Genomic DNA, 21,117 nt, shown 5'->3' on the forward strand with positions numbered 1-21,117 from the left:
AAGCATCTAAATCCAGATGCATTTTAAGTAGAAATGACCTCTACTTCTAAAAATGTATTTGAATCCAGATGATTATAGTGCGTAAAACCACCTAACGAAATAAAATTAACAGACCGTTTTTCAACACAGGAAGGAGGATTGACCAGAACCCCTGCCTTGCTGCTATCAGGTCCCTGACACAGTGTGCCCTGGGCCAACACGGAAAAACTGAACAGGCGTTTCTTTCCTCAGACCGTGAAGCCTCTGAACAAGAATGTCATTCCTCTCCTTCCTTGAATGTAACCACACAAAAACCTATTCAACTGCACGGGTATATGTATGTGGATATCGCTTGATGAGGGTCAGTTTGTTGTCTGTCGTCCCAACGAAGTTGAAACTTGAAACTTGTTTGGTTGTTGCAGGGGGCGGAGCTACAACCACACACACACCCACTCCTGGCTGCTGACGCCAGGGTTCATGAAAGACTCTGAAGGGACCAGAGAAGTTTCACACACATCAAGGAACCAGAAGTAAACATGAGCGACTGCGCGACTTGTGCCCGGTCCTCATCCGATCACCTCGTCTTCTTCGTCAATGGAAAAAAGGTAAAAATGTAATTAATTGAACTTGGGTCATAATTGTAACAATTGCTATCATTTATTCATATGTATAGTATAGTTAACTCGTTTATTTGTACAGCTATTAAACATCTGTTACATCTGTAACACATTGCTTAAAAATATAACATAAAAACAAACATTTAGCAATAATACAACAAAACACAACATAAAACTGACATTACCATACAAAGTGTGCCTTGTTTTTTGAAGTGGTTGTAAATGAAACAGGAGAGATTCAAAGTCTTCTTTGACAAGTGGATCAGAGTTGTCAAGATCACAGCATGCATGATGTCACACACATCTGCTGCAAGATAAGATTGAAACCTAAGAAGCAGCTGTAGATTATCTTCATATACCTGTAACTGCACATGTATACATTATGCATTTTCCCAAAACCAGTCTCGTGTTGGCAAAAATGAAAATTGAGGTATGGATGTATTTGAATTATATGCAAAATTCCCTTTAATATTATACACAATCCATGACGGTAGTTGGATAAATGATCGGTCGCTGGATTGTATATGGTTTTATTCGTTGCGATAGTGCTAATTTGTAAATAATGAATACCGAAGACAGTAAATGTTAGAGCAGTGTTTTAAAGAGCACACTACCATATGGTCTCCACACAGGTCTGCAGGCTGCTGTTAATAAATAACAGTTTAAAATTTGGGCCGGAACAACTGTTCAACACGGTCACGCCTTAGATTTGATGTCTTCACATACCGAGCCAATGTGTTGATTCAGCGACTTCTAAATGACTTTTTGATTTGCAGACGGTGCAAAACAAAACTGACAGTTTTTGTTGTTGTGCAGGTTGTGGAGAGAAATGCAGATCCTGAAATGACCTTACTCACTTATCTGAGGAGGAAGTGTACGTCCCACAAACACACACACACACGCGCACACTCACGATCAGACCAGAAATGGCACTTCTTGAGCAATCATTCCGATTGTTGTGTAAAAAAATGAAACTGTAAAAAGGAGAAGTCCTGGTTCCACTTCTTTAATTGAGTAAAAACAAAAGTGTATCTATGAAGCAAGAAAATATTTTCGTCAGTTTTATATATTACACAATGACAAACATCATCGGCTCAAGGATAGGCTAACTAGATATACAAAATTAAAGCCAAGGACACTGCAATTTTGCTGAAATTGAAAAATGCATTGAATTTTCCTCAGGAACCATTTGTAACTAATTCATTGCTAGCCAATTTGATGACCAATAAAAATGTTAATACAATATTTTAGCTAATGCTAAGTGCTATATTCGATGAAAGTTCACCAACGTTAATCAAGTCATTATCCAGCCTTTCTTTAGTGTGCCAGTGTAGTAAAATGTTTATTCCCTGCCCCCAAACCTGACTTATTATGCAAAACAAACATATTAAAATGATTCCACATACGCCCTGCGATGTGCTCATGGACTGTTCTGTTGTCCACTTCCTGTTCACTAGGCCAGTTTGTACAGCACAATACTCGTTTGCTTTTGTTCGTCAACACAGCCTTATACCGTTAAATGCAAGCTCTTTTTTTATGCAAAACCTTGTTCATTAAATTAAAATTCAATTGGCACAACATACAGTACCTCACGGTCCCACATTGGAAACTCATTCCCAGAAAACTCAGCTTGTGGCTGATCCTTTCCCATGATTCTTAAACACGGAAGCAGGAAGTCATTCTGGTTCTGGTATGCCAGGAACATGAATGTGAGAATAAACCATTCATAAATGGTTTATAGCATATCGATCAGTGTGATTGACATCATCTACGCAGTATTAACCAGAATACTGTCAGGCTCGTGGCCTCACAAGGGACATTCTAATGCAAAGGTGATTTTGACTTCCTCTTTTAGGACCTACACTGAATGTACACTTAGCTAATGTTCACTTAAGCATAGTTGCTCACACTTATTGTGACATGAGTCAGCAGAATACAACGATCACCACAAAATGCGATATAGCTAAAAATATGTGTGATAAGAAATTCCATCGGGAAATTTCTTCTTTTTTACCCCACGTTTGGTGTTTTAAGTTTAGACACGCCCGATTTGGGGGTTTGGACGGACGATCTTTGTCGACTGTGGGCCTTCTCCTCACTGAATACCTTAGTTGACTGATGTTCTGCAATTCTCAGCAGAACTAACGTGTCACTTATTTGGTCTCACGCAAGCAGCTCCCTTGACCACACTTGACTGAATGTCATTGTCAGCGGAATCAATTCGTCACACTGAGACACGGCATGAACCAATTGTTGCCTTGTGACCCTTTGAGGACTTTGCATGCCTTGTGTTGCCTGTGTATACTGTATGTAGGCATTTTCTTTCAGTGGGCCTACCAGGGACCAAGCTGGGTTGCGCTGAAGGTGGCTGTGGAGCGTGCACAGTGATGCTGTCCAAATACCAACCTCATACGCAAATGCTGATGTATCCTGCCGCCCTGCGGTCATGTGTTGCCATGTGACGTTGGCTGTGAAGCGATTTCAAGCTACATTTTGACACAGACATTGAGTCCTTAATTCTGCGCAGTCATTATGCCGTGAACGCCTGCCTTGCCCCCATCTGCTCCTTGCATCTGACTGCTGTGACTACTGTGGAAGGAATTGGCAGTGTTGCCAGACAGCTGCATCCCGTGCAGGTAAAGTGTAGTATAATGTCCTGTCATGTGGAAAGACGCCTGAGCATTTATGTGATGACTTCCTAGTGCAGAGCAATTTTTGCCATATAACAAAAACACATTGAAAAATAATAATTGCATTCTGTGAAACTTTAGTTTGTTTTCTTTAATATGTTTTCTATTTATTGTTCGTATTTTTTTGAAACGCGCCAATTATGGCAGTTTCTACCGGCTGCAAAATAACAATAAATCTATTCTATTCTATTCTTGGCCAGTAAGACAACTCAATACATTGATCCAGCGATCATGTCTTACTAGTGACTTGAGTTCTGCAGTACTACCGCACTCCATAACTCTATTTTTGCACAAGTGGTATGGGGGTGGTGTTAAGGAGATTTCTCCTATTGTCATAGGTTTTCTCTCAAGTCTAGTTTATGTGGTGGGGCGGGGTTGGTGTGAGAACACAGAATAAGCAAAGAATTTCCTAGAAACGCATCAATGAAGGAACTTAACACTTTGGGGGTGTTTAGAGTGAAAAAATAACTTTGTAACATGTTTAAAAACTCCTAAAATTCCATTTCCACGATATGGGCCCTTGAATGCGTTTCAGTGCTATTTAATACAACTTAAATAAATTAATCCCGACATCTGACTGCATATGCATATGTTGGACATTGGTAACAGGAATGGTATCGGTTTCTTTTTAAATTGAGGGCAAATGAATGATAACATGAAACAACTCATGTACCGTGCTCGTTAGATAATACTTGGCTGCACAGAATATTTCACAGAGGGAACATGATTGAAGAAAAGTTGAGCTCCTCTACACAAGTAGAATAACTGTAAAATGTCTTGCAAGTTTTACCACCACTCCATGTTGAACAGTTATTCTGCAATAAATGATTAAAAGGTTGCCATAACGTCTCAGTACATATTGTACCAGAGAGTTCATCACTTTGCTTATGGTGACATCACCAATAAAACAATTTAGCCACAATTAATGGGCAGAACGAGGACTTTAGTTCCAATAAAAGTGTTATAAAACTTAAGCTGCCGGTTCTTAGAAATGATTTAACCATGCGATTTATTGTGTTGTATTCAGGAGCGAATTGCTCTGGCCCACGGATCGCAGTGTGGTTTCTGCACCCCGGGTATCGTCATGTCCATGTACACACTGCTAAGAAACAACCCCATTCCTAAAATGGCTGACGTGGAGGAGGCCTTCCAAGGTATAAAAAACAAAAAACAAAAACACGTTACATTCTGATTCCGGTTGGCAAAAGCTCAAGCTTCATCCGAACCCATATTGTGTCGATTCCTTAGACCAGTCCTTCTCAAATACTGGGACTGGCCCGCCTGAAGTGCGTGAAACGGTAGCAGCAGGAACCTACTTCCCTTTGGTGACTGTCTATTTGGATTTGAGAGCTGGTCCTGTTATCCATACAATATGCTGAGCAAAAAATAATTCAAAATATTTTTTGCTGATATCATTTGGTGGGTTTTCCCTGGCTGGAAACACTTTCATTTGGTGTTCCTGTTGCCCAGAGAAATAGCACAAATGTTCTTCTTTGACAACGAAATGAATGGCATGCTTAAAAGTTAATGTTAACTATTTACAGTATGCTTTTAATGATTCCCCAAAAATAACCTTGACAAATATTTTATATGTATGCATGTGACAAAATGCCTACAATAGCCCTATGATGGAGATTTAGATCCCTGTCTGCCTACGAAGAAGCTACTAATTTTTGTAGTTCCTTCAGTTCAAGTCAACAAACAGTAGCCCATCACTTTTCTGCCAGCAGGAAGTACTCTGATGCCTCTTGTTTACAAACTTCAATATGTAACTTTCAGATTTTGTATGCTTCATCTTCAGTGCTTAAGTTCATCAAAGTATCGTTTTCAGGAAATCTTTGTCGCTGCACCGGATATCGGCCCATCCTTGAGGCCTACAAGACCTTTACTGTGGTAAGAAGCAGTCAAATTAGACCCGAATTTCTCCACTGTAATTGAGCCAAGTTTCAAGTTTTGCCTTGAGATATGACCATAAAGGTACAATGCGTAAGATTTATACCGTTTTTCATTTAAAAACCCTAAATTAAATGATACTACATTTCTAAAAACTTGCAAATAAATGTGTTTTAACGACAAACAGTATGTTTTAAATATAATCATAGGTCTAGTTATCATTAAATGATATTACATGGGGGGTGGCCCTCCTCCGGAGGCTGCCATGTCTGTTATAGCTACGGACAATGGTAAATGCAGCACCTCCTGCTGTCCGTAATGAAAAACCGTCTAAATCTAACACATTGTCCCTTTAATTAGTTCCATAACTATACTCTAAAACAAACTCAAGTCACAAATCGTTTTTCCCTATTAACATTTATTAAAATTTTGTACCATATAAAAAAAAGCACCAGTGTATTTTACATGAAAAAAAAGACAAAAAACAAACTTATTGCACACAAACAAGCAAAATTGTCAGTTATAGGGTTTACCTTTATTCTTCTTTTATCTTAGAATTTAATCATTCTTCTTGTCACTGTACGTAGCTCACATAGATAGATTGTTATAAATAAAGTTGTTATAAATAATTTTGTTGAAATTGCTTTATATCCCATGGTACACCTAGTGATCTCTTGTTGTGCATTGGATAAGACCTTTTCATAGTCTGTGCGTCACTCAGATTAGGGTGTCTCTTTAGGAGGGTGGATGCTGTGGTGGGAAAGGACGAGGTAATGGCTGCTGTATGGCAAATGGCAAAGTGGAGGAAAAAGAGGCGGATCTGGATGTAAGTGTTTTTATACTGGAAGGATACGATTGACAGTTGAGTAACAGCACAGTTCGTTTTCAGATGGGGTCGAGGCTGTTCAACGCTGCTGACTTTGCGCCGCTTGACCCCACGCAGGAGGTCATCTTCCCCCCAGAGCTGATGGTGAGGAACAAAACACGTACGAATGAAGGAATGTTCTCAGCACGTGATCGGAGATCAGACCTGATCATGTTATTTGCAGTCGCTCGGAATTGGGGAAAAAAGGGGGATTTGAAGAATTTTATTTCATGTATTACAATTGTATTTTTAAGGGCTACAACATAATCCAAAATACAAAAATGCAACATCACAAAACTTGCAAAGTGTGAAAATTAAACATTTCGCATGGCAGGAAAAATTTGTAACATACTAATTACACTTAAAACAAATAGCCTCAAACAATGTGTTAGGCTACTTACTGTAGTTTAATCTGCTGCTGCACAACACTGAAAAAACGGATCTCTATCTTAGAAAATGTATTTCCTCTAATTGCAACAAATTATCAATTGAGTTTTGCACATTTTGTTGGTTCTAAATTCTTTATATGACGAAATAATTTGCAATGCATTTTCTGATTGGCTTCATTTTTAGAATGTAGCTATCTATATATAAGGTGTCATGTCTTAGATTTGTTAAAATAAATAAATAAAAAAAATAATTTGGCTGCACTTTTTTCTTGGTGCAAAAATGTGATTGGGACATCCCTATTACAGATATGAGTATTAAAAAAAAACATCTGTCAGCATTCATTCAATGTACTGTCTTAAAAGCAAAATAAGTTAAAATCATGTGATCATACCTTATAGGGAGTTTGCAATAAAAATGCTCGTTATTTTTGTTTATTTTGTTATTTAAAAAATTATTTGCTTGAATTTAATTCATAATCATTATCATAAAAAAAAAAACGAAAAATCAGCTGCATTGACCCATCTTGAATAAAATCCATAGGGGGCCAGAGTAGATTCAGATACTTTTATTTGACTAGCAAAAAAAACAAAAAAACAAAACAACCAATCGGAGACAGAAGGCAAGAATGACAAGGTGCAATATCTTTTCTCATGCACTCGCAGGCACATTACATTACAAAGAATAACATTTCAAACTACCGACATTTTGTGTGTTTGTAACTCTCTTTCTTCCATATAAGTCACTTTATTTGCACTTTGAAGTGTTTGCATCTCTGTGTTTGAGTCCCTTCGCTCCTTTTGGTCCATGCAGTCCCTGAGCAAAAATCAGACGACGCGTTCGCTGCACTTTTGCAGCGACAGGACAGTGTGGATGCAGCCTGCCAACTTGGGCGAATTTCTCGATCTGAAATGGAAACATCCGGATGCCCGAGTGGTGGTTGGAAACACTGAAGTGGGTGCGTTTTTACCTCCCGAGCACTCAAGCGAACACACACTCAACCAGGTGCTCACTATGTGTCTGTGTGTGTGTGCGTGTGCGTGTGTGTGTATAGGTATAGAAGTCAAATTCAAGAACATGTTATATCCAGTCATTCTGGCTCCGGCTTTCATCCCAGAACTCCACAATGTGACACACACTGATGAAGGTGACAACTTAGGCGGAGCTTGATTTGTACCTAATGAAAATGGATTACGAATTGCGGTTATAAGCCTGTGTGGGTCCTGCTCGCAGGTATCGTGTTTGGTGCAGCATGCACTCTCACCCAAGTCGGTGAGGTACTGAAAAAGGCCACAGATGAGCTGCCTTCTCACCAGACTCAATTCTTTCTCGCCGTCCTGGAGCAGTTGAGGTGGTTTGCTGGTCAGCAGATACGCAACGTTGCGGTGAGCGCCGGCGGCTCAATGTGTAGGCGACGTGGCTAGCCCAAGGGGTTGATTAATTAATAAAAAAAAAAAAAAAAACAACAACAACACTTTGACACAAGCTCCAGCCTCTCTTTTTCTATAAACCAGCTATATTACTACAGACCAAAACTTCTCAAATAAAAAATAATTAAATAAGTAAATAAATAAATAAATTGATTGAAAAATATATTTGATAAAATATATAAACTACAACATATATACCGTAATTTCAGCACTATAAGGCGCACCTAAAAGCCTTAATTATTTTTTTTAAAAGGTGATGGTGCGCCTTATAATCAGGTGCGCCTTATATATGGATCAATATTGAGATTGGGATCCGTAGATGGGGAATGAAGTGATAAAGTAAGCCTCACCTGTTTCTTTTGTGTGTTTACAGTTGAACGAGTTTGGTCATATGGACAGTGAGCTATGATGCTATTGAGAGTTTAGAGTTATTATTTGAGTTATTGTTATTACTTTGAGTATTACTATATTGTAATTGAAAAAGTATTAAAATATGTCATTAATTTAGGGTGCGCCTTATAATCCCGTGCACCTTATAGTGCGGAAAATAAGGTATACATATTATACAACAACATATTTAATATGTATTTAAAAATGTACTCAATTTGAAATTTGTCAAAATGCATTTTTTACTTTATAATGTTGTTTTTGAAGAAATAATTGTCAGCAACCCGACCCAGTGTGTTAAGAGGAGGCGTGCAATTCGCAAGTTTTATTTTGTAAAAAATTGCAAAAGTTGTTTGTTTAGCTTGTTGGACTGAAAAGCAACAAATATACCTAACAGATAATAATAACAGATAAACAATTCACCAAGGAGGGAACCACTCAATGAAACACCATTCATTTCGTCCATGTAGCAATATGATTTTATTGGGACTCAAGCTAACAGTGGATGCAAACCACATGACATGACCACAAGACCCCACACTTTAGGAGCACCCCCTCATTTTAATGACATTTCATGCTGACAGACTTATAAATTAATATAAGTGCAAAATGTATATATTTCTATTCATCAAATATGTGTTTGATGCATTTCAGGCTATTGGCGGAAACATTATGACTGCCAGCCCTATATCAGACCTTAATCCTGTTTTTATGGCGGCCAGCTGCAAACTCACATTGATGGACAAAGGTAAGATGCAAAAGTAATGTTTTAAAAGATCTGTGAGTATGTATATTTTATATTCAGCATTACGTGAAATAGTATGCTTTGTCCCCTTTTGTGAGATAGCCCACTTTGTGTTTTTACACTATTGTATTACATGACTACTGCATACTGCACGCTAAAAGAAAAATGTAATCTTAATAGTGATTTTTTTCAACTACTGTTTTACGCTAATGTAAAAGGACAGTGCTTTGGTTCTTTATCTTTTTTCATAGCCCCTTTGAAATATTTTTTCAGCCAAATAGCCTCTAACCAGCGCAAAATATTCAGATTAAAACAAAGAAAGACTTACAACCGAGTGCTCTACCATTCCAATCTAATTTATGAAACCGTGGTACTACATTTAATGCAGTATCTCTAGGTAAAGGAATTTTAGGATAGATTATCCAACATCATCTGTTTGAGTGCTGGATCATCTGCCGAAAAATTGCCTCAACAATGAAGGTCCGCATCTGTGTAAAACTTGACAAAACAAAGGCAACATCTTACAAAGGAGTTAGTAGAACTCAATGTGGCGATAAGTTGTTTTCTGCTCCAATTGATGTTCTCTTAATTTGAAAATACAAAAACATTCCTGTTACTGTCACGGCATTAAAAAGCATTGAATCAGATCTTCTTATTGCCGCGGACAAGTTAGATGACCTCACCTTAATACTTGAACATCCCGGGCTCATTTATAGTGGAACTTAGGCGCTCTGATAGAACTATAGCAAAACTGTCCAGCGGATGACAACTGCATGCTTATTGGACTTCAAGTGACATTAATACTGTGCATTGCAGCCTCTCTTGTAACCTATCCCCTCTCTTCCTGCTCATTAGATGGCAGTCGTGTGGTTCAGATGGACGACAATTTCTTTGTGGGTTACAGAAGGACAGTGCTGCGACCACAAGAAATCCTGCTGTCCATTGAAATTCCCTATAGCAAGAAGGTAGCTGCACCACTACAGCTAAGCAGTGTCACATTAAAACAAGAGACTAAATGCAAAATGACAAACTTAAGAATGCTATGAATGAGTTTAAATGAGTTAAGCTGCAATTTCAGTAAGATCAAATGTATTAGGAAAAAAAAAAACACTCTCCACATTGTTACACAGTCATTGTTCCTGTCATTCATTCTCATCTGTCGCTGATGTTTCTCTCGGTCCTCCCTAGAATCAGTTTGTTTCAGCCTTCAAACAGTCACCTCGCCGGGAAGATGATATCAGCATTGTCACCGCAGCAATGAGTGTCACTTTCACCCCAGGGACGTGCGTTGTGGAAGACGTGAGGCTAAGCTACGGTGGAATGGCAGCAACCACGGTGCTTGCCACAAGTACAGCACACAAACTGCTTGGAAGGTACAGTCACAAGCATAAAGAATAGAAATGAATAGGAGACGAAAGAGAGACTGTAGCAGTCTCTGATGTCATCCAGATGCTGGGGGGAGGAGTTGCTGGAAGATGCTTGCTCTTCGTTGGCGGAGGAGATGACCCTCGATCCGTCTGCGCCAGGGGGCATGGTGACATATAGACGAACTCTTACCCTCAGCCTATTCTACAAGTTCTATCTGACAGTGCAGCAGAAGCTCCGAGACCAGGTAATCAATGTGTCATTCAGCAGATGCAACCATCAGAGGGGAGAGCCAGTCAAGTGTGTCGAGTCTAGGGCTGGGATTGATTGATTTATTTTTTTTTTGTCCAAATCTCTTTCAAATCAAAATGGAATTGAAAAACAATATTGATACTCACTTCTAGTCAAGTATTAACCATCAAATTTCAAGGAAGACTTATGTTATAGTGGTAAAATTAAACAAGGTTAGGTTCTATTTGATTTCAAGTGAGTCCTAATCCACAATACTGCTTTGTCACACCAAACACTATAGTCACACATTTGCCACTCAGTACAAATTTCTCATCACATAATGATTTTGGGTTCATCCCCAGCAAGTGGCATAATAATTGTCATACAGCATTACTGTCTTTTCGCATGGCCAACATGAAACGTAGTTCATGTTTGAACAGCTATCATTTACCAAACGGTGATGTTAACCTAGTTTACCTGTCTTTATGGGTTTTGTATTGATGAATAAAGATAGATGTTGTAGGTGTTGTCTCCAACTCGAGTTGCAAACCTTTACCCCCAATTTGATCAAAAATTCTGACCTGAATCAAATGTGACTTGAGCCCCCCACCTTCATCTTCATCTTTACACGACTGAACTTGAGCTTCCTCGTCCCTCAGGGTCTGAATGTGGAAGAGGTCAAATCCAATTACCTGAGTGCAACAGAGATTTACCATCAAGAGATACCATCCAGCGTGCAGATTTACCAAGTACATTCAACACCTTCTATTCCCACTTGTCTATGCGGTATGAAAGAAGCATATAAAGAACTCTTTCATCTGCAGGAGGTACCACAGGCCCAGAACCAAGATGACGTGCTGGGCCATCCCATGATGCATCTCTCGGCCCTGAAGCAGGCGACGGGCGAGGCGGTCTACTGTGACGACATACCGCTGTTTGAGAACGAAGTCTACTTGGCGCTCGTAACCAGCAGCAAGGCGCACGCTCGCATCCTGTAAGACTCTATTGATTCATGCCGCATGCTCTCACTCATATTGTACACCAGTTGTCCCTAACTATTTGTGGCACCGTGTTTTACAAGAGCATGGAACGAATCAGATAGTAGCAAAATGACTGTTGGAAACGAACACCGAACCAGGATCTGGCCTTTTGACACGTACATGACACAATTGATATCGTCTTTGAGGAAGTGTTTGTGCTCGTTTCAGGCAGCTAATAAGCATTTTTGCAAATAAAGGGAACCCCATTTATTGCTATAATCAAATAGGATATCTCATTTGATGGACTATAAACTTTTTTTGGGATAAAATTACTCTCATTTGAATAGATTTATGATTCAGTGGTTTAAAGGTAAGAGATTTGGGCTGTGAGTCCATTTTTTAGGTTAGGTCTCTTTTCTCTTCAAAACTTCTTTCCCATCTTGGGGTAATGGAAGTAAATGACATCCAGAGTGCACTTTGTTCAGTATCTCTGAGCAGCGCATGTCCCCTGGACGGGTGGTTTGGGAACGCTGCTGCACACGAATGCTCCGACTTTCAGCTTTTCACAATCGTGGGTTTGTGTCACAGCTCCATCGACTCATCAGCAGCCGAGCGTTCTCCCGGCTTCATTTGCTGTGTCTTTGCTAGCGACATTCCTGGCAGCAACACCTCCGGGGTGTGGCATGATGATACCGTCCTCGCAGATGGCCTGGTAGGGTTCTTTCTACTGAATCGCAAGTTCCACATTAGGATCTGACTATTCAGGTGTCACTTCTCATTCTAGGTCACATGCGTGGGTCACATCATTGGCGCTGTTGTAGCTGATACTCAGACTCATGCCCAGAGAGCTGCCAAAGCCATCAAAATCCAGTATGAGGAGCTGAAGCCTGTTATCACCATACAGGTTAGATAACTTGGTGCTGCATTTCCTAAGATTGAACTAGAGGGCGCTCAATTGTTTGTTAACATGCGCTAACAGATATCGCTCGCTGTTGACAGCTTGTGTAAAAGTTCTGGAGAACTTTGTGTTTAAAAGAAAGTGGTGAAGGTGGTTGCATTCACTCATCCATTGCCGGTGACGACTATAGACGGCAGTAGCTGTGTTCCTTTGCCAGTTTTTTTTGGCATAATAAAACCAATATTTCTATAAATCCATCCATCAATCACTTAACCGCTCATCCTCACGAGGGTCGCTGGAACCTATCCCAGCTGTCTTCAGGCAGTAGGCGGGGTACACTGTTGCCAGCCAATCACAGGGCACACAAATTCAAACTACCATTCGCTCTCACACACACATACCCAAAGAAAACTTAGTGTCCATTATATCTATCATGCATGTTTTTGAAATATGGGAGGAAACCTTAGTACCCAGAGAAAAAACACACAGGCAAAGGGAGGATGTGCAAACCCCACACAGGAAGGCGGGACCCAGAAGCGAACCCATGACCACTAAACTGTGAGGTGGACGTGCTAGGCACTCTTCCACTCTTTTGCCTTATATAATTTCCATCAAGTACATTTTTGATTAGTTCCGGTTGGTGTCTCTGAATTTATTTATTTTTTTTGCTTCCGAGGTGCCTCCTAGCGCATTTGCGCAACAGCCTCCTCGCAGAACAAGGTTAGACACGGCCAGCCAGCGAGCAAGTGCAGTTTTTGAGCGAAACCAGGAGAGCAGACAGCAAAGAAGGAAACATACAAATGAACGCTTTCCTCTTTGTTAGCTTCAATGGGAAGAGTAAGAGCGAGCACTCGTGTCAGCGGTCACACACAAGCAAAGACTTAAATATGGACATAAAACACTTACGAGTTGTTTCCAAATCCTCCAAGGAGTTTTTAGTGTCACAGTTTTCTACTTAATGTGGTGTGGCAGCCATGAATCCAGAGACACGATGAATATGAGTCATGGGACTTGCCACAGACATGACTTGGTGGGGTCACATGAGAAGTGGAAAAGTGAAAAAAAAATCTTTCTATTGCACTTTTGCAAAATACACATCTTAAAAGCATCTCATGAGTTTGAGAGCACTTTCATTTCTGTTTTCTGTTACCAGTTTGCTTTTGCGCCACTTTCATTCAAAGGGTAATGGAAATGCTGCCAGTGATCCATTTTTGCTGAGCTGATGGTGTATAAATTAACCCAGGGGTGTCCAAACCATTTTATTTGTGGGACCACGGAAAATGGAAAGATTAAAAATGCATAAAACAATCAGGGAAGCAATTATATACAGTTGATATTTTGGAGTAAACTTGATAAATTGCTTCAGCGCAGCTTTTTGTTAAATGCGGTAAGGCAAATAAGAAATTTTCAAGATTTTTGGGTGGCCAGCTGCCCTGCGTCTGACTAGATCTAAATCCAACCCTGCACTGAACGCAACCAAATCCCATCTCCACATTCAGAAGCAGAAAAAGAACCATATTGTAGTCAGCTGACCATTTTTAAAACAAATACTTGAAGATCATGTAGTTATTTTCAGGTACCTTCAAACTTTTGCAGGCATTTTGCATATTTAAGAAAGCTCACTATAGTATAGAAACATATTTTCAATAGTTAGTAGCACTTTTTTGTGTGGACATACACTCTGATTATTCAATTGGTAAGTGCGTTTAAAACTGGGGACAAAACACATGAAAAGCTGCTCTAGAAGAGCCTCGCCTCATCATAGCAAATGCCAGCTCAGTTGAAAGAAGTTTTGGTAACATGGAACAACTTCTTTTTGTGATGGCTCCGATTCCGAAGCTCCAAAAGCTGCATTGCTGAACACGACTTGTCCAGATTTTGTTTCTGGTCTTATCAAAGGTTTTCTGAAAATCTTTGCGTCTGCTTGACAGGAAGCCATTGCTGCCCAGTCCTTCTATCAGCCAATTAGAACACTCCAGAGGGGAGACCTGGAGGCAGGATTCAAACATGCAGACCACATCCTAGAAGGTGCAATTGTGATGCAAAATGTTTTTGATCCAGCTGCTCACATTACTGACTGACTGACAGGTGAGATGCACATTGGCGGTCAAGAACATTTTTACCTGGAGACCAACGTGACAGTGGCTGTCCCCCGAGGGGAGGACGACGAAATGGAGCTCTTTGTTTCGACTCAGAATCCCACCGAGACACAGGTGAGGGGAAAAAAAAATGACCGTAAATATAGTTTGACCATGGCTTTAATTGTTTGCATGCCAGCATCTGGCAGCCACGGCGCTGGGCGTCCCTGCCAACAGGGTGGTCGTCCGAGTAAAAAGGATGGGCGGCGGCTTCGGCGGGAAAGAGAGTCGGTCAACCGTACTATCCACTGTGGTCTCTGTGGCTGCACACAAGTACGTCCGTCAGTCTGTTCTCTTTCAGGCTTGTACATTCATGCTGATATGTTTTTCTGCTTGTGCGCCAGGCTACAGCGACCTGTCAGGTGCATGTTGGACAGAGATGAAGACATGTTAATCACTGGAGGAAGACACCCATTCTTTGGAAAATATAAGGTATAAAAGGCTGAATTTTTAATCGCTTTGCACATTGACAAGGTCGAGAACTATACTCATCATACGTTATAAAGTTATAAGTTATGCACACATGAACATAATGTTAGTGTCCCTCTGGAATGAAAAGCAAAGGGGTACTAGTATTTGAGAACCACTGGCCAATGGCGTTTCCACTTATGAGTTAGCATCAAGCTAACACTGGCTTTGTGGTTGTTTAAAATAAACTTTGCAATTCATTTTTTGGATAGTTTTACAAACTTCCAATTGACTGCACGACAACTAACAATGACTTGCGATCGTAAATTGAACAACAACAAAAAAAGTCTTTTCAATATCCTTGAAAGCACTTTAACGGGCCTTCCTTTTCAAGGTGGGCTTCCTGAACAGTGGGAAGTTGGTAGCCCTGGACGTCTCCCTCTACAGTAACGTTGGAAACTCCAAAGATCTCTCTCCTGCAGTAAGTACTGCTCATCACACATCCGGACACAGATACTTTCGCAGCTCCTTGATTATTCTTTGTCATTGAGGTCATGGAGCGCGCTCTGTTCCACATGGAGAACTCATACAGCATTCCAAACGTGCGTGGTCGTGGCTTTTTGTGCCGCACCAACATGCCTTCTAATACAGCCTTCAGAGGCTTTGGAGGTCCCCAAGGCATGATGATTGCTGAGACCTGGATAGATGACGTGGCTCAGAGCCTAGGCCGCCCGGCCGATGAGGTTTGTGTCTTTCCCGATTAGAAATGGCAAGCTTGTGGCAAGGAATTTCCCCGAGGCTATCTCTCCGCTTACAGGTTCGACAAATCAACCTGTATCAGCAAGGTGAAGTGACACCCTTTAACCAGGTCCTGGAACAGTTTACTTTGAATCTCTGCTGGGACGAATGCATGTCCCGCTCACAGTATCGGCAGCGCCGAGCCGCTGTTGAGCTCTACAACAGGTGCGATAGGTTTTGGGGAGGTCTTATTATATCGCTAGGCCTAAGCTGCAGCCGTACAACAAGTTCATATTGTTTTGCCAGAGAAAACCGATGGACCAAACGAGGTCTTGCCATCACACCAACGAAGTTCGGCATCAGCTTCACAGCTTGCTTTCTTAACCAGGTATGCGCTACTTGCACGTACTGTGTGTATGTGTGTGTGTAAGTGTGTGTGTGTATGTGTGTGTGTATATATAGAGAGGTTGTTTGCAGACAATTACAAAAAAAATTAAGTCACCAAAAAAAATTATAAACTTCATATACCATCTTTTTGCATAAAGATCTGATGTTATTACCTGCGGTTTATAGTCCAGTGCTGCTTATCCGTGACAAAAATCATTGTTTTGCTCATATTTTGCTGCTGTGGCTTATATACCGGTGCGTCTTATAGTGCGGAAAATACGGTAATTATTTTAAGGTTCTATAATGAATGCTGGTGATATAGCTGAGCTTTGATGGGCGTTTATATTGTTCTTACAGGCAGGAGCGCTTGTTCACATATACACAGATGGGTCTGTGCTGCTGACTCATGGTGGGACAGAAATGGGACAGGGACTTCACACCAAGATGGTCCAGGTTGTTTACATACAGTAGAATAAGTGCAGTTTTTGTTTACTGTACATTTTCAACAAAACCAGGCGTTTAAATGTGGACTAACGTTTCAGGTTGCCAGCCGCGTTCTTGGTATTCCCTGCTCAAAAATCCACATCTCGGAGACCAGCACCCAAACCGTGCCTAACACAAGTCCGACTGCCGCTTCGGCGTCCTCTGACCTGAATGGGGCTGCTGTGAGACAGGCCTGCCAGCTCCTCAATGAGCGTCTGGAACCCTACAAGAGCAAAAATCCAAAAGGAGCGTGGGAGGACTGGGTGAGGCTCATTTTGGGGAGCCGTTTCGCCGAAAGACTTGCTCCCACTGAGTTGTTGCCACTGTGTTTCAGGTCAAAGCGGCATACTTTGACAGAGTCAACCTGAGTGCCAACGGCCATTATAAGTGGGTCCGCCTTTCTACGGCCTTTTGTCTGTCTCGTGGATTTGTCCAACTTCCCTGTTGACTATTTTGCCTCAGGACTCCGGATATTGGATACAGCTTTGAAACCAACTCTGGCCGATTGTTCAACTACTTCACGTACGGAGTGTCCTGTTCTGAAGTGGAGATTGACTGTTTGACTGGAGCTCACAAGGTCCGTAAGCATAGGAGAAACACAACGATTTTCCTATACCATCGGCACATTTGAGTAGCACTCAGAGATAAACTGGACCTTATTGGAAAAAAAAATCACATTCCTACCGATGAAATGTGTCTGTAGTGTTTTTACAAGACTAATCGTTGCAACCGTACCCCAAACACTGTGCCACCATTGCTGTTAGAGAGTAAATAACAAACATGGCACAGAGAAACCAATGTATTTAGGTTAGTCGAGCTTAATGAGTAGCCATTGAAGATGGCCACACGTGGGTTTGTTTGTTGTTACGGCGAGTAAGCGGTATTGTTTATCTATTCATGCAAGATTCAAGTTTTATTGTCATTTGCACAGTAATACTACACGATGAAATTCTTATTCTGTTCACTTCCAGCAGAAAAATTCCACAATTGAGCAAATAATAAAGTAGGCAATAAAACAAAAACAAAATAAGAGTAATAGAGCGTTAAGGGCAGTTATAATGAACCACTAATAAAAGAATTGACTTATATTCTGACCATATTATCGAGTAGATGGAGTGGAAGGAACTGTGTGCATATAGGGATGATAGTGCAAAATATTATGTATTTAGTAGGTTTCCTGCACTGTTTCATATGAGTCAGTAAAAAAAAAAAACAAGCAAGCCCACTGGCTTGTTGTTAATGTTAATTACCATCATGTTACCGAGCAATAGACCTTTAAGAAACTAACACAGAAAATACAACAACAATCAGTCATATTCCTTATGCTCTCTGAAGAATGAATAATTTTAAGTGCCGTGCTGATTATCTGTGTGGAGACATCTTATTGAGCAATAGATCGGTTTATTTTATACTTCCAGGTGGCAAAGTATACATACATACGAGAAAGAGCTGCATAATGGCTGTTCAAATGACAAAGACAATAACTGCATAATTGCTTTCAATTTTATTTAACTTTGTTATCAATGTATGTTTATACAAGGTCCCCTATTGTGGAGTACAATTTTTCTCCATTAAAATACACATCTTTTGGGGGGCTGGGTGGGGATGGGCTAGAACAGATTAATGGTATTTCCATTCATTTCAATGGGAAAGGATTATTTAAGATCCAGTATACCTTTGGTCCCAAACACTAACTTGTATTGCAAGGAACCATTGTAGCTTTTTCTTTCAGTTACTTTTGAGATATAATGACATTTACATAAGTTTCACCATTATTATACCCATGACAAAAAATATGAAGACTCTGACATTTCACTTGTCCTTGATTTAGAACCTGAGCACTACCATTGTAATGGACGTTGGTGTTAGTCTCAATCCCGCAATAGACATCGGACAAGTAAGCTATTCAAAGCAAGTCAACAAAGTCAAGGTGTCATACTTCCGTAGCTGTAATGTGTTCTCTTTGCCAAAAGGTAGAGGGGGCATTCATGCAAGGTTTGGGTCTGTTCACCTTGGAGGAGCTTCACTATTCCCCTGATGGCGTCCTTCTCACCCGTGGTCCGGGTTCTTACAAGATCCCGGCCTTTGGTGACATTCCTACTGAGCTAACAGTGTCTTTGCTTCGCGATGCACCCCACGACAAGGCCATCTTTGCTTCCAAGGTAAGGGTCTCGCACTAGATGTCCGGGAAATGGGCCATGTGACTAGGACTTGAGTCGATGATTTAATGATTTGCAACGTGCCCGGCAAACCTTGATGAAAGACTCAATACGACTTGAGATACGTGAAAATCATGTCAGATAGCTGTGCGAACTATGAAGCTAACCTAGCTTGGTTCGCGTTACAGTTTGGCTCACATATTAACTAAAAATCATTTCAGTTATGCATTTATTGAAAAGATGATGGATAAGACATCACGTATACTGTAATGTTGAAACTGACATTAAAAAATGTGATCAAGACTTAAAAGCAAACACTTTCGGTTACTTTTCTGGCTCGGAGTATGCCCATCATAGTTGATGTGGCAGGGCCCCCAAAGAGTTATGCACGTCAACTCGACTAAGGTGACAACCTACAATGTCCACAAAAGAAATGCCTTTAATTCCTCCATTTACACACACTAATGAACTAAATAGATTTGGGAAACAGATTAGAACTAAAAACAACATATGCACATATTAAAATGATGATTGCGGTACATTTTTACTCCTAATTCCATATACAGTTATATATATATATATATTTTCTTTTTCAACTAAGTAACAGTGTTGGATACATTGGTACCAGTAAACTGTCAAACATTAAATGCACCTTCAAGTATATACATTTATTTCATTCTCTTAAGTGGAGATGTAAATTCTAGTAAGTGTCATTAGTGTATAACTAGGGCAATTAGTTGAATGTCTGACACATTTTTTCCCCATCGCTTCTGATACAGTTTGACATGTCTGCGCACGAGTAGGACGAATATTCAACAAGTTGAAGTCAACGTATTACTAGAGAAGCTCAAAATGTGAACAATTACAAATAGTACTAGTAGTATGTACTTAGCAACTAGTGCACAATTTTTCCTCACTAGTAAAAAAAAATCTGCTTGTGAATGTAAGGAAAAAAAACTGGACGCAATGATTCCATTAAAATGCACAACAACTTACTTGTCTTGAATTTTATGTTTCAAATCAAACAGAACTGTAGCTTCAGTGAGAGATGTGTTCTCTTTGTCAGGCTGTTGGCGAACCTCCTCTGTTCCTCGCATCATCGGTTTTCTTTGCCATCAAAGACGCCATTAGTGCAGCTCGGGTTGAGTCGGGCATCACAGGACCCTTCAGGCTGGATAGCCCCGCCTCTGCAGAACGAATACGAAATGCTTGCAAAGACCGCTTCACCAAACTGGTAAACATATATATTTTTTAAATTCATAATAATTGAACATAATGGATTTAGTTGCAACTGCAGAAATCAGCAACAAAAAGATCTTTGTGTGCCAGTGTCCCCCTGCAGACCCCGGGACCTTCCGACCTTGGTCTGTCCAAGTCTGAATCTATCAGAAACCGGAACAACTTGCCACCGGACGAAAAGGGACATATTCAAGAACACAACACAACATAATGATGGGAGCTCAAGCAGAATCAGAAAAAAACCTTTCCGTCATACTACAACTGATTGTGCTAATCTTTGTCGCGTTTGTTTTTGTGGCACGATTTTATCACTGTACTTTCAAATGAGTGTAACCGCATATATTTGATTGTGAATGAAAGGCATTTATAGCAGCAGCAACTGTGACTTTTGCCCCCAATCGTCCTCCGGTTTCGTTTCCATGTAAAAGTATAACTAAGTGATTCCACCTCACCATGCAAGTGAACTTTCACCCTTACCGTGTGAGAGCGGTTGTTGACATTTGGACCTGTCGCTTGCTTGCACAGTTGCCCAGATGAAAAGCTTACCCCAAGTTTACTGCACATCGGACACAAAACAAACAAGAATGAAATATACTCAAGATCTGAATGCTGTATGGTGGATGTAAATCACAATAAGCAGCACTTTGGTACAAGATAACAAAGATAAACAAACAAAACAAAAACAAGAATGAACCGACACGGGGAAATGGACTCACCGCCACTGGGAACATGATGTAACTCGGGAATCGTGACAGTAACAGAAACAACAATCGTCTTTAAAGGACTTAAAGGTAGCAGGTAATTAAGTGCAAACAAACTGATGATACAGGAAATGAACTGGGTGGGACACAAAAGAAATGGTGCCGACAAGTACAGGTGGGCCCAAATCTAACCGTAAGATGAGACATGAAAAAGGAACATTGGAAAGCAAGACATAACAAATCTAATCCACAACCCCCAAAATATAAGATGCAACTGTGTATAGGACGCACCCTTCATTTTGGGATCAAACTGTTGTATTTTCTATTTTTGCTCTGACAAGAATGTAAAAACTAGCAAAACAGAATAAATCTCGTCTTCCTAAACGCGTCATATGTT

At 40.4% G+C, this 21,117-nt stretch overlaps 1 protein-coding gene across 1 annotated transcript; it reads left to right on the forward strand.

Annotated features, from left to right (window-relative positions):
* Positions 1-438: 438 nt before the first annotated feature.
* Positions 439-21,104, forward strand: xdh (xanthine dehydrogenase). Its single transcript, XM_088402310.1, has 35 exons — positions 439-584; positions 1,413-1,470; positions 2,925-3,021; positions 3,124-3,232; positions 4,314-4,440; positions 5,118-5,179; positions 5,919-6,005; positions 6,069-6,149; positions 7,245-7,389; positions 7,486-7,578; positions 7,665-7,816; positions 8,903-8,996; positions 9,849-9,958; positions 10,182-10,366; positions 10,443-10,605; positions 11,249-11,338; positions 11,414-11,583; positions 12,158-12,281; positions 12,354-12,473; positions 14,399-14,495; positions 14,556-14,680; positions 14,745-14,878; positions 14,950-15,037; positions 15,408-15,494; positions 15,565-15,756; positions 15,831-15,976; positions 16,058-16,139; positions 16,496-16,591; positions 16,681-16,884; positions 16,956-17,008; positions 17,084-17,198; positions 18,453-18,518; positions 18,595-18,783; positions 19,847-20,014; positions 20,110-21,104. Exons 1-35 carry the CDS (start codon positions 516-518, stop codon positions 20,158-20,160), a joined length of 4,029 nt encoding a protein of 1,342 aa, XP_088258436.1. The 5' UTR covers positions 439-515; the 3' UTR covers positions 20,161-21,104.
* Positions 21,105-21,117: the final 13 nt, after the last annotated feature.

The sequence above is a fragment of the Hippichthys cyanospilos genome, chromosome 2, assembly GCF_059441005.1.
Source record: "Hippichthys cyanospilos isolate Australia breed blue-spotted pipefish chromosome 2, RoL_Hcya_1.0, whole genome shotgun sequence".
NCBI lineage: Eukaryota > Metazoa > Chordata > Actinopteri > Syngnathiformes > Syngnathidae > Hippichthys > Hippichthys cyanospilos.